The following is a 12,480-nucleotide window of genomic DNA, read 5'->3' as shown; positions in this document are numbered from 1 at the left end:
TTGCTGTGTGGGCAGTTTATACATGCTCAGAGACGTTGCCCTCTTCAGCTAGCAGCTGCTATAAAAGAAATTAAAGATAGTACTGCTGTTGGGCATTTGGAAATAAGATATACAAAAAAACAAAAACCACCAACCCACTCATTTCATTTATGGTACCATGGAGGATACGATTTCAGGGCTGAAAATGTGTGTCCTGGATGTGGACCTTGTATTATTATTTATTTATTATCACAATCTATTATATTATCACTGTCCATCATCAACAACAGAGCTCAGTTTTCTGTGAATACAGTTTACTGGGCGTAAGCCCCATCAAATGAATGGGATTGGAGAAAAATAGCTGACTGAAGCAGATCACTCATTCTGATTAGATTAACTCAGGAGAACACCTTCCTGGGGGGTGAAGTGCATCTTAGCTTACCTGTACCAGCCTCTCTCTCTCTCTCTCTCTCTCTCTCTCTCTCTCTCTCTCTGTGTGTGTGTGTGTGTGTAAAGCCTTTTATCTTTCCTCTTACAATCTTTTGCCCTTCCTTAGCTCTTTGTGGCTTCTTTTACCTTTTTTTTCATTAATGGGAGTTTTTCAATAGTTAAATTCTGTTTATCTGTTCAATGACTTTTTTAAAAAAAGAAGAAGATGAAGTTTAGAAATGTAAAATTATTGCTGATGTTGGAACACAGCAGTGTGTGAAAATATGTAAATGAAACGTTCCCTATTCCTCCTTCTATTTCCCAGTGGGTGCTGTACTTTTAATTAAAAGATTCTGGCGTCGCTGGAGAAGATTAGGGAAACCGCATTTTTAATAACGTTGCCTTCATGTGAACAGCCTTCCTTCCTGTGAACAACCCTCTGCTATCTCCTGAGGAAAACTATTATTTCTAAAACAATTGTCATACACTTCTTCTTTTTTAAAAAACTCCCTTTCTCTTTTGACTTCCAGGCTTCCAAAGCGAAGGTCAGCATCCCTCTGTCGGCCATTATCGAGGTGCGCACGACTATGCCCTTGGAGATGCCAGACAAGGACAACACCTTTGTGCTGAAGGTAAGGCACCTTAGGTAGAGAAGCCCCTGTGGTAGCCTCCTGTTTGTCACATCAGCCACTGGTGCCTACTTTCTTTATTTGCAGTCAGCAGTCCATTGAACATGATTCAAATCCAGAATCTCCAAGCCTGTCTCACACTCCTCCTCCATTTTTGAAAGCCTGTTGCAAAAATGAGAGGCGGATGCACACTATTTCAAAGCATTTTGCAGTTTTCACCCTTCTACCTTCCTTGTGTGATGAGCGCTCCTTTTTTTTTTTTTACCCTTTCATTAAAATTGCACTGCCTGCCTCCCTGTAAGCGCTGGGCTCTCTTTTTTGAAGAGCCAACTCAGGGATGAAACGATGCCCTACGGGCAGGCCGGGTTGTCATGGAGACCGGCCTAGCTGCTGCATGAGCAGTTCCTTGGCAAATCGAACTTATGCAAACTTCCATCCAAGCTCTCTGTCAGGGGGGACAAAAGGCACTTTTGTGATGAACAAAAACGTTGACATTTGCTTTGTGTTTGCACAAATGGATTTGGGGGAATGGAGTTTGTTTTTTTTCCTGGTTTTTATTGGAGGTCCTCCCACCCCCCACCCCAATCCAAATTAATTTTCCAGCTTCCGGAATATATAGAGAGCATTCATGGGATGAGGATGGGACGTAGAGAGGCCTGGAGATAAGGTGGGGCATCTTACTGGCTAAATTTACTCTTCTCTCTTCCTGCCCCTGCCCAGCAACAATCATTGGTGAATTATTGCCTTTGCATCAGTTAAAATTCAAAGCCAAAACAAGACGTGACGTGGTTGGTCTTTGCATTGTTATTATTTTTAACGGTTTATGAAAAGATTTATATACCACGAAATGGGCAAAAACCTCAAAGCAGTTTACAGAGAACAGTATAAAATATTCATTAAAAATACCAGTAAACACCTTCAATTCCCTTAACACAGCATTTATGTTTTAAAGATTCTGATAAATGTGCACAATTTAGGGGCTGGGAATCCAAGGGTATTTTTAGACTTGGTGATCTGTTTATTGAAGGAGCTCCGTCGAGCGCACCCCAGCTTTTTGAAAAACCGGAGGGTGTGACACCTTCATGGTTCCAGCTAGTTCAAATTCGCTTGTCTACTAGACATATAGTTCATACAGGGGATTCATTGAGATAGTTGGCATTCTTTGAAAACTTAGATATTTCTGGGGGAAATCTCATGGGTGGAATCGTATCATTTATAAAGGTTTGCGGTCATGAAATCTAATGTGAGTTTAAAAGCTTTTTGGGAAGGTGACTTGGGACTATCAGTGATAAGTCTTTGCAAAGTGCTGTGGCAGAAACCCCTATCAAGGTTATTTTAAGTTAAGGGATCTATGATAAAAGTGTTGCTGGGGTGCTATTTTACTCATGTGAAATTGGCTCACATGGACCCAGGGTCTTCCAGCAAGTGTTGGAGAGGTCGTCTAAGGTTGGGTACTTCTTTTCACATGTGGTGGACTTGCTCCATGGTACACACTTTTTGGATGAGGGTTCCCCGCCCCCCATTCTTCTGTTGCCCGCCCCCCATTCTTCTGTTGCCTCTCAGGTTATTCCTTAGAACCCCAGTCTCAACTCTGCTTTCTTTTTTTCCTGAGGACATGAATCAAGTAATTTTGTTGCTTTTAGCAGCAGCCAAAATAGAAATTGCTCATCATTGGAACCACTCCTCTATTTTTACATTAGAAGATTGTTGGTGGTGTAAAGTTTGGAAATTGGCTGTGTGAGAGAAATTGACCCAAAAGAACAAGCTTAGCCGGAGCAAAAGAAAAAGGATAGATTTGAGGAAACTTGGTCTCTTTTAACCTTTCTAACCCAACCTGTCATCTCATTTTTGACCACATCCAGCTCACCTCCACTCATGGTTCTTACATTCCAGGTTCCTATGCAATATTTTTCTTTACAGCATCGGACTTTCCTTTCGCGAGGAGGAATTAAAGAACCTTTTAATGAGGGTGAAAGAGGAGAGCGCAAAATATGGTCTGAAGCTCAACATCAAAAAAACCAAGATCATGGCCACTGGTCCCATCACCTCCTGGCAAATAGAAGGGGAAGAAATGGAGGCAGTGAGAGATTTTACTTTCTTGGGCTCCTTGATCACTGCAGATGGTGACAGCAGTCATGAAATTAAAAGACGCCTGCTTCTTGGGAGAAAAGCAATGACAAACCTAGACAGCATCTTAAAAAGCAGAGACATCACCTTGCCGACAAAGGTCCGTATAGTTAAAGCTATGGTTTTCCCAGTAGTGATGTATGGAAGTGAGAGCTGGACCATAAAGAAGGCTGATCGCCGAAGAATTGATGCTTTTGAATTATGGTGCTGGAGGAGACTCTTGAGAGTCCCATGGACTGCAAGAAGATCAAACCTATCCATTCTTAAGGAAATCAGCCCTGAGTGCTCCCTGGAAGGACAGATCGTGAAGCTGAGGCTCCAATACTTTGGCCACCTCATGAGACGAGAAGAATCCTTGGAAAAGACCCTGATGTTGGGAAAGATTGAGGGCACTAGGAGAAGGGGACGACAGAGGACAAGATGGATGGACAGTGTTCTCGAAGCTACGAACATGAGTTTGACCAAACTGCGGGAGGCAGTGCAAGACAGGAGTGCCTGGCGTGCTATGGTCCATGGGGTCACGAAGAGTCGGACACGACTAAACGACTAAACAACAACAACAACCCAACCTGTACTAGCCATCCACTAAATGACCATCTTCCTTTGGGGGTCAGACCATATTTCCAGATATTAAGATTTTATTATCCTCATAAATCTCATCCTACCACTGTACTCTTGTCTAGTGGGTTTTTTTCTTTCCGTTTTGCTTTTGCTGTCAGATATAATCCCTATTGTCAGGGGGCTCCCTCAGGGTCCACGGGAGGAGGTGGAAGGGAGATCAGGATACAGGGATCCACAGCCCCTCCTCTTCCAGCAGGGAAAGCAGCAACACCTCCAGTGGGGAAGAGAGGGTGTTGGTCAGCGCGAAGGGGAGAGGGCTTGAGGATGCTGGCTTGGAGCCCTCACACCACCTTCACACGGAGGGCTCAGAGATTGAGATGCTACTTCTGTCGCCCCAATTGTGCAGGGGAGTGAAACGCAAAAGGGGAGGCGGAGGCTGGGGGTGCCCAAGTTCTTATGCTGGGGTGAACCGAAAGGGGCCACTCCCAGATTCTGCTAGTGACTGAGACAGACATGAACTTTTAGCTCTGCACTGTATATAGTATGCACAATAAACCTGTAAAAAGCCAGGTTGGAGTCCGGTGTCGTTACTCGTGAGCAGCCACCACACGATCCTTACACCTATGCTTGCACATAAAAAGGTAAAGGTAAAGGGACCACTATGTCCAGTCGTGACCGACTCTGGGGTTGTGGCGCTCATCTCGCATTGTTGGCCGAGGGAGCTGGCGTACAGCTTCCAGGTCATGTGGCCAGCATGGCAATGCCACTTGTGGCGAACCAGAGCAGCACACGGAAACGCCGTTTACCTTCCCACTGTTTATCTACTTGCACTTGACATGCTTTCGAACTGCTAGGTTGGCAGGAGCAAGGACCGAACAACGGGAGCTCACCCCATTGCAGGGATTCGAACCGCCGACCTTCTGATCAGCAAGCCCTAGGCTCTGTGGTTTAAGCCGCAGTGCCACCTGCTTGCACATACTGTGCTTAAAATGTCTATTGTCTCTTCCATTGTTTATTTCTTTTTATGGTTAGTATTATATTAATATTGAAAATTAATTAAAAATGCATTAAAAATACCAGTAACACCAAACCTTTTATACACACACACACACACACACACACACACACAGAGAGAGAGAGAGAGAGAGAGAGAGAGAGAGAGAGAGAGAGAGAGATTGGTACCTTGGTTGTTGAACCTAATCCGTTCCAGGAGTCCGTTCGACTCGTGGAACCGTTTGAAAATTAAGGCGCAGCTTCTGATTGGCTGCAGGAGCTTCCTGCACTCAATCAGAAGCCACATCTGACGTTCGGCTTCCAAAAAATGTTTGCAAACTGGAACACTCACTTCCGGGTTTCCGGCGTTGGGGAGACAATTATTTGGGAGCCAAGCTGTTTGACAACCAAGGTACCACTGTATATACAAAGAAGATTGTCAAAATATGGGCAAAAGCAGCAATTTTTAAAAATTAAGGGGTGTCCTCCTGCTCACTTGCCATCCCTGCTCTCTCTGCTTCAGTTTCCCTCTCTCTGTTTCAACTGCGAGTGCTGGAGATTCAAGACGGCCTGAGTAACTTGTCTCTACATCACTAAACCCTTCCACTTTACCCCAGGTTCATCTCTAACTATCCACCTGTACCCCATTCTAAGGTGGCAGGGAGCTGTCTCTGTCCTCTGCCTGCTTTGCCGTGTAGCTCATGCTAAGGGTCCTATTAATCTGTAAAATGCCTCTCTATACAATGCTCCCATGTTCCTTTCGCTCCTCCAGTTTTGTCTCTCACTGTTCTTTTGTGCATCTGTAGGGAAGCCATTTATCTCTGCACCTTCTAGGCTAGGATGGAGGAAGTTGGGGAGTCAAACCAAGTTTGCTTCACCACACTTTAGGCAGACCCCCGACCCCTTCCCTCTCCTACCCAGGTTTCAGCCCTTCATTTTTTTTGGGGGGGGGGATGCCGTCCCTTCCCTCACCCACATGTCTTTCTCTTCAGGGACATGCTGCTCTGCTCAAAGCAAAGCCTCCCCTCTGGGCCACACACCTGAACATCTGCCCTTTTCTCAGCCGTATAGTAGAGAGAGAAATGCACACAATGAAACTGTGTGTTAGAATTGCATGATGCAGACATGCACCTCCAATAATAAAGGACGTGTGAGACTCCAGGTGCTAGCTGGTGGGAGAAAGGCACTATTTTCTTGATCTGAGGAATCATTTTATTACTTCGCACTTTTCTAAGGGTGAATCCTGGATCCCGTTGAGTCTTTGCACATGTGTGTGGGAATGTGGAGAGATGAAGGATGTCTTTTTGTTTTAAGCTACCACAAAGAATGGCCTTCCCCCCCCCCCCTTGTATTTTTTTTTCATCCAGGTAGAAAACGGTGCTGAGTATATCTTGGAAACGATTGATTCGTTGCAGAAACACTCCTGGGTGGCAGATATACAAGACTGCATAGATCCTGGGTAAGATGGCAGGGGGCGCTGAGAATGGGTTTGCTGAATGAGTGCCCTTGAAGTTCAGGAAAGCTTGTTGTGTAAATGGCGATAGGCATATGGCAGTACGGCGCTCATTCTGCTCCACAGGGATTTTATTCAGGATATTTTTCAAGATCCTGATTATCATTAGCCTCCAAATTGTACCCCCCCCCATTAGTGGTAAACATATAGGCATTTTTTTCCAGTTTTAAGTATTTTATTCAATATTTAATCTTCCATACATATTAACACACAAAAAGGCAGATTAAACAAAAAAAATCTGCAATTGTCCTCCTCCTCCTCAGAACATTGAGAATCAGTAACACTTAGAAATACTCAGTATAGCCTACAATAATCCACAAATTTCTTCTATCTTAACCTGCAAATATTTTGTCTATAATTGTATTCCTTAAACCTTATATAATAAGTTAATTTTGCCATTATTGTATAGCCCCACATTTTATTGTGCCGTTCTTTGACCATTGGGACTGTTGCCATTCTCCATTTGCCACCGTATCAAATTCTGGCAACTGCTAACAGATTGAGAGATCATTTCCTTATGTACTTTCCATATTGATCCTTCTACATAATTCAGTAGAAATGTTACCGGATGAAGAGGAACCACATAACCTAGGCCCTTAATTCCAGCTACGGCCCCTCTTGAAGCCATGGAGGCTTCTGCTGGAGTATCCACTCACCTGATACAGAAGGAGAGATGTTAGCAATATGGGGTTTGTTTATGGTACATGGTCTGGTGCGTCTATTCCTCTAAAACAGCTGTTCTTTCATTTGAGAGATCAGTGAATCCAGAACACTGACACTTAAAAAATAAGATCTACAGTATGCATATACTTGCAGAGAGTCACTGGTGCAATATCTTGTATCCAACTGCTTGCTCGTTTCTTCCAGAGACAGTGGGGACGACATCGAACTCTCCTCCTGCACCCAGGGGGCCTGCCTGCCAAGCAGAGTGTCCTCTTGTAGCTGCGAGTTCCTGGCTGGTGGTAACAAGACTTTTAAATCAGATTTTTAAATCACATTTATTTACTTTTTAATGTGTACACTTTAGCCCAAATAACCCATGAATTCAAAAAAAAGAGGCTTTTCTATGATAGGAGAGGCACATTTGGGTGTGCGTTTTTTAGCTAAAGGTAGTACAAGTTACAAGTTCAAGTTTGTAAGTTTATTGTCCTAGCCAAAGGCCATGACAAACTTGCAGCAATACTATTAATAAAATAGTACTGAACATCCATCCATAATATAGGAGAGAGGATACCAGAGACCAAACAAGTTTAAATCTTACTTGATTTTGGATTAAACCTCCAAATCACCAAAACAACCTACCGCAATTTTATTTAACTCCCTTTTCCTGGTAGTTTGATAGAGTCTATGTTGCTTGGGGTACACATGCTAATTTCTTAAGTCCTGCTATAATCTCCGCTCAAACAGATATCTCAGGATTTAATGAAGCTTTACCCCCCCTCCAAAAAAAATCAATAAATGCAGAATGCATACCCATTGGTGACATGATAACACTTGTAACTAAGAATCTGAGCCTGAGCTTGATGTTTTCCTGCTTCCTCCTACTTCCTTTTCCTTTTGTATTGTGTCTCTTACAATGTAAGGCTGAAGGCAGGGACTATATTATCAATGATATTTGTAAGTTGCTCTGGGAACCTTTTCTGATTGAAGAGTGGGATAAAAATGCTAATGACAACATGTGAATTGGAATCATAGCATTGTAGAGTTGGGAGGCACCCGAAGGGTCATCTGGTCCAATGCAGGAATTACTTTGCAGAAAAAGAGAGAAGCTGTTTGAAGCCTTGAGGATGGATTTTGGGGTTTTTTTTAACAGCGGAATTCTTTTTCCAGATACCTCCCGGTTTCAGGACAGATGTGCAGGCTCTGCTGCCCCAGACACTATGCCAAATCCTGCCACTGTTGTCACAGCACCGCATGGTCGGATCAGGGACTCTGCAGGAGAATACAGAGCTCATGTGCCATTGGATAATTTCCTACAGACATTGGAGTCATCAGCTGCCAGTAGCCAAACTGCAGGTACCGTGTTTCCTGGAAGAAATGCGGACAGCTCTCCCCTGCTCCCCATAACACTTCCCCCCCCTGTTATTTGGAATTGTGTACTTTGCAATCTGTTGGCCCACTGTTGATACAGGTGGTTCAGTTTTGCTAATTTTCCAGACAAAGTCCTAACTTCATTTCTGGAGCTCTCCCTCCCCTATGGCAAGTTTGGTGTGGCTTCCAGTTTTGTTGAACAGGGAAGGTCTAGTGGGCAGGTCTTTATACTGGGCTGGACAAATGAACAGTCTGACCTGGTATCAGGCAGTTTGCTATGTCAAATCAGAGTTCTGTGTGCGTGCATGTATGTGCTGTGCCCAGATCACAAGGTTTGCAATTAAACGGGAATAGCATGCATCCTTCAAACAGTTCAGATGGTTTGCTGGTGTGGGTGGGTGCAGGTGTTTGTGTGCTGGCCAATGTTCCTAATTATTTATATTATATTATATTATTTATATTCCACACTTATGCCAATTTTCAAAACTGAAGGTACTCCCAAAGCAAGATCACATGGTTCTGATTCATAGGTTACATGTTTTGAAAGCATTCACTTAAAAATGTGATATCTGAATTTGGCAAAACACATCTGCCATACAAATACAACTTTCCTCACTGGAGAAGCCTGCATTGTGAAAGTACACCCTCCTGCAGATGATTTGGGGTGGGGGTCACTGCTTCATTTCCAATCAAATGAAATCCCTTAACTTTTTATACAGTAGCTCAAAGGTTCTGGTTTTAGTTTACTGTACTTAGGACCCAGGCGGCGCTGTGGGCTAAACCACTGAGCCTAGGGCTTGCTCATCAGAAGGTCGGCGGTTCGAATCCCTGTGACGGGGTGAGCTCCCGTTGCTCGGTCCCAGCTCCTGCCAACCTAGCAGTTCGAAAGCACATCAAAATGCAAGTACCGTAGATAAATAGGAACCGCTATAGCGGGAAGGTAAACGGCGTTTCCATGTGCTGCTCTGGTTTGCCAGAAGCGGCTTTGTCATGCTGGCCACATGACCTGGAAGCTGTACGCCGGCTCCCTTGGCCAATAATGCGAGATGAGCGTGCAACCCCAGAGTCGGTCATGACTGGACCCTAATGGTCAGGGGTCCCTTTACCTTTACCTTTTTACTTAGGCTATAGCCCCTCCAAACAGCAAGAATGTGTTAGCATTTGGGGAGCATTGCAAAACAAACTACAAGCAGAATAAATCCAGCACTGGTACCTTGCTACTATGTCAAGAACATGCTGCAGAACCCACCTTCAATGAAACACCCACCTGCAGGGTCCCGTATCTCACTTCCTTGCAGTAGAATTTGGAGCAAAATATTCCAGCATTTGACTTCCTCCTCTTTCTTCTCTCAACTGGGACAGGGGAGGAAAGCGAGACGGAAGCGGAGCTCAACCTTCTGGACTTCCCTTGGTTCCATGGGACGCTATCACGGGTCAAAGCTGCTCAGCTGGTCCTGTTCGGTGGAGCCAGAAGCCATGGGCTGTTTGTCATTCGACAGAGTGAAACACGGCCAGGCGAATACGTGCTGACCTTTAACTTCCAAGGGAAAGCCAAGGCAGGTGACCATTATTCATGAATGGATGGATCTTGTGGCCCTTCTTCCATGGGAGGTCTGGAGGGTGGCAGCATGAGAAGAGACTTTCTGTGGCAGCTCCCTGCTTGTGGAATGCTCTCCCCAGGAAGGCTCACCTGGCACCATCATTACATAGCTTTAGGTACCAGGCAATAACATGCATTTCCCACTAGGCATGGATTTGTTTGGCTTTTAATCATCTGGATTGTCTTTTAGATTTTAATGCGGTTTTAATGTATGCATTTTTTAAATATATTCTAAGTCACTTTGTTACCTTAGTAAAAAAAAGTGATCAATACATTTAATAAATAAAGCTGCTTGATTGTATGCAAAAACGTCTAAGCAGTTTACAGACATAAAAATAAAACAAACATTAAAATTGTCAACAAAAGACAAGAGTTAAAATCAGTAATTATTATTATTGTTTGAAACAGAATTAAAATTGGCAATAGCCCAAAGCAGACTATAACACACCCGCATGTCAGGAAAGGCTTGTCTGAACAAAAATGCTTTTAGCTGGCTCCGAAAAGAGAACAATGAAGGTGCCTGTCTGGGGTCTACGGGGGGGAATTCCAAAGTGTAGATGCTGCCAAGCTAAAGGTCCAGTTTCTTACAAGTGCAGAATTAATATTATGTGGCACCTGAAATGGTGGGCAAATAAGGGGCATTGGTCCCAAGGAAATCGGTCCCAAGTTGTCAAGGGACCATTTTGGTTTTATCCTAGAGCTACAACAGTTGTGTTTCCCTGAGCTGTTAGCCTGCCTTGAGCGTTTAAATTTAAGATTCGATGACTTCTTGGTTCACAGGAACCTGCCTTTATACTGCTGGCCCGTCTAGCTCAGTATTGTCTACCCTGATTGGCAGCACCTCACCAGCTCCAAACTGATCTGCATTGCCGCTGAAGGGTTTTGGTTGCAAATGTAGTTTCAGTGGTGGGGAATAAACCTTCCGGTTGGAAGGAGTCGCTGGAACTTGGCAACATGCCTGTGCATAGGCATAAAATAGTAAAACAGCCAGAGGCTTAGAAACCACCAACCCAAACCACGATGACTGCTTTGGCTTGTTAATTGCCTGGTGTCTGGCATGGAGAGCTTCATGAGTGCCAGGTAGAGGAAAGCAGCCAAAATCTAAAGACACGGCTGCCTTGCCTGCTCCCAATAACAGAGGGGGGGGCAGTGGGAATGCTGCAACATGTCTTGCAGGCACAACAGCCCTTGATTCTTTGCCACTACTTGGGGTAGTTGGGTGATGGCTATGTGTTCATTTGCATGCATCAAGCCGATACAAAGCTGGCAGATCAATGGAAGCCCCATGTTCTCCCATCCTCTTCTGTTGGCGCCACCTGAAATTTAGCTTACTGAAATTAAAATGAATTGTTAGTATGCTCACCCCCACTTCCCTGAACAGTGACGTGAGAAGTTCCAAGGCGGCAGCGATCCGCTCAGGTTTGGTCTATTTGGCATTGGCACCATCTTACTTCCGTTCCTGATGCTACGCTCGAATGTGTCTGTATTGTGTCAACCTTTCAAAAGCCGATTTAAGAACTTTGGGGGGGGGGAATATAAAATTGGGATATAAGTATTCTAAATCATTAAAGTTCCGGCCCAGAGCTTTCTTGGAAATAACAGCTCTTTCTGAAAAAGGCACAAATAAGCAGATTAAAAAAAGACGTTGGAAACACAGATCAAAACACAACTAGACGATGCAAGTGGTGTAGACCGTCTTTAAGTATTTGAAGAGCTGCCACACAGAACAAGCTTGTTTTCTGCTGCTCTGTTGATTAGGACCTGAACCCAATGGATTCAAATTGCAAGAAAGCAGATGCTGACTAAATATTAGGAAGAACTATCTGATGGTAAGAGTTGTTAGATGGTGGAACAGACTGCCTTGGAAAGTGGCAGGCTCTCCTTCGCTGGAGGTTTTTAAACAGAGGTTGGATGGCCACCTGTCAGGATCCTTTAGCTGTGATTCCTGCATTGCAGGGGGTTGGACTAGATGACCATTGGTCTCCCTTCCTGCAATATTATTTTATGATTCTATGGTAGCTGGTTAAAAATCATTCATTCATTCACCTTCTAATCTCTTACAGCACCTGCGCCTGTCCTTGAATGAAAACGGCCAGTGCCACGTCCAACATCTCTGGTTCCAGACTATCTTTGATATGCTGAGGCATTTTCACATGCACCCCATACCCCTGGAGTCAGGCGGTTCCGCTGATATAACACTCCGCAGCTACGTGGTGGCCCAGAGTCCCTTGCCGGGTACATTAAATCCCTATTCTTGCTGTCTCAACCCCAGCTGAGGCCACAGTGAATTCGTCTGTGGTCAGCTGTCTCATGGCACTTAGAAGGCTTTAACCAGTGTTGTTATGGCTTAGACCTTTGTGGGCCTACAGTTCACTTCATCAAATGTATGAAATGTTATCCTGCCACACATGCAAACACACACTGTGCGTATCCCTGGAAGTGGGGATAACACTTTATCCCATCTGATGAAGTGAACTAGGCCAGTCCTCAATGTTTTAAAAAAATTAATAACCCATAATCAAAATGCATTAGATCAGGCACCCCCAAACTCAGCCCTCCAGATGTTTTGGGACTACAACTCCCATCATCCCTAGCTAACAGGACCCCAGTGGTCAGGG

General features: G+C 44.4%; 1 protein-coding gene across 1 annotated transcript in view; it reads left to right on the top strand.

Annotated features, from left to right (window-relative positions):
* The window catches only part of SH2B2 (SH2B adaptor protein 2), a 47,594-nt gene that overhangs the window by 30,244 nt on the left and 4,870 nt on the right, over positions 1–12,480 (top strand). Inside the window, exons 3-8 of the mRNA XM_035139936.2 lie at positions 939–1,040; positions 6,086–6,177; positions 7,099–7,193; positions 8,062–8,247; positions 9,625–9,818; positions 11,926–12,097. Coding sequence (XP_034995827.2) covers positions 939–1,040; positions 6,086–6,177; positions 7,099–7,193; positions 8,062–8,247; positions 9,625–9,818; positions 11,926–12,097 — 841 coding nt within the window. The remainder of the gene's footprint in view (positions 1–938; positions 1,041–6,085; positions 6,178–7,098; positions 7,194–8,061; positions 8,248–9,624; positions 9,819–11,925; positions 12,098–12,480) is intronic.

This window comes from Zootoca vivipara, chromosome 15, assembly GCF_963506605.1.
Source record: "Zootoca vivipara chromosome 15, rZooViv1.1, whole genome shotgun sequence".
In the NCBI taxonomy this organism is placed as follows: domain Eukaryota; kingdom Metazoa; phylum Chordata; class Lepidosauria; order Squamata; family Lacertidae; genus Zootoca; species Zootoca vivipara.
This window is presented reverse-complemented; position numbering and strand designations above follow the sequence as displayed.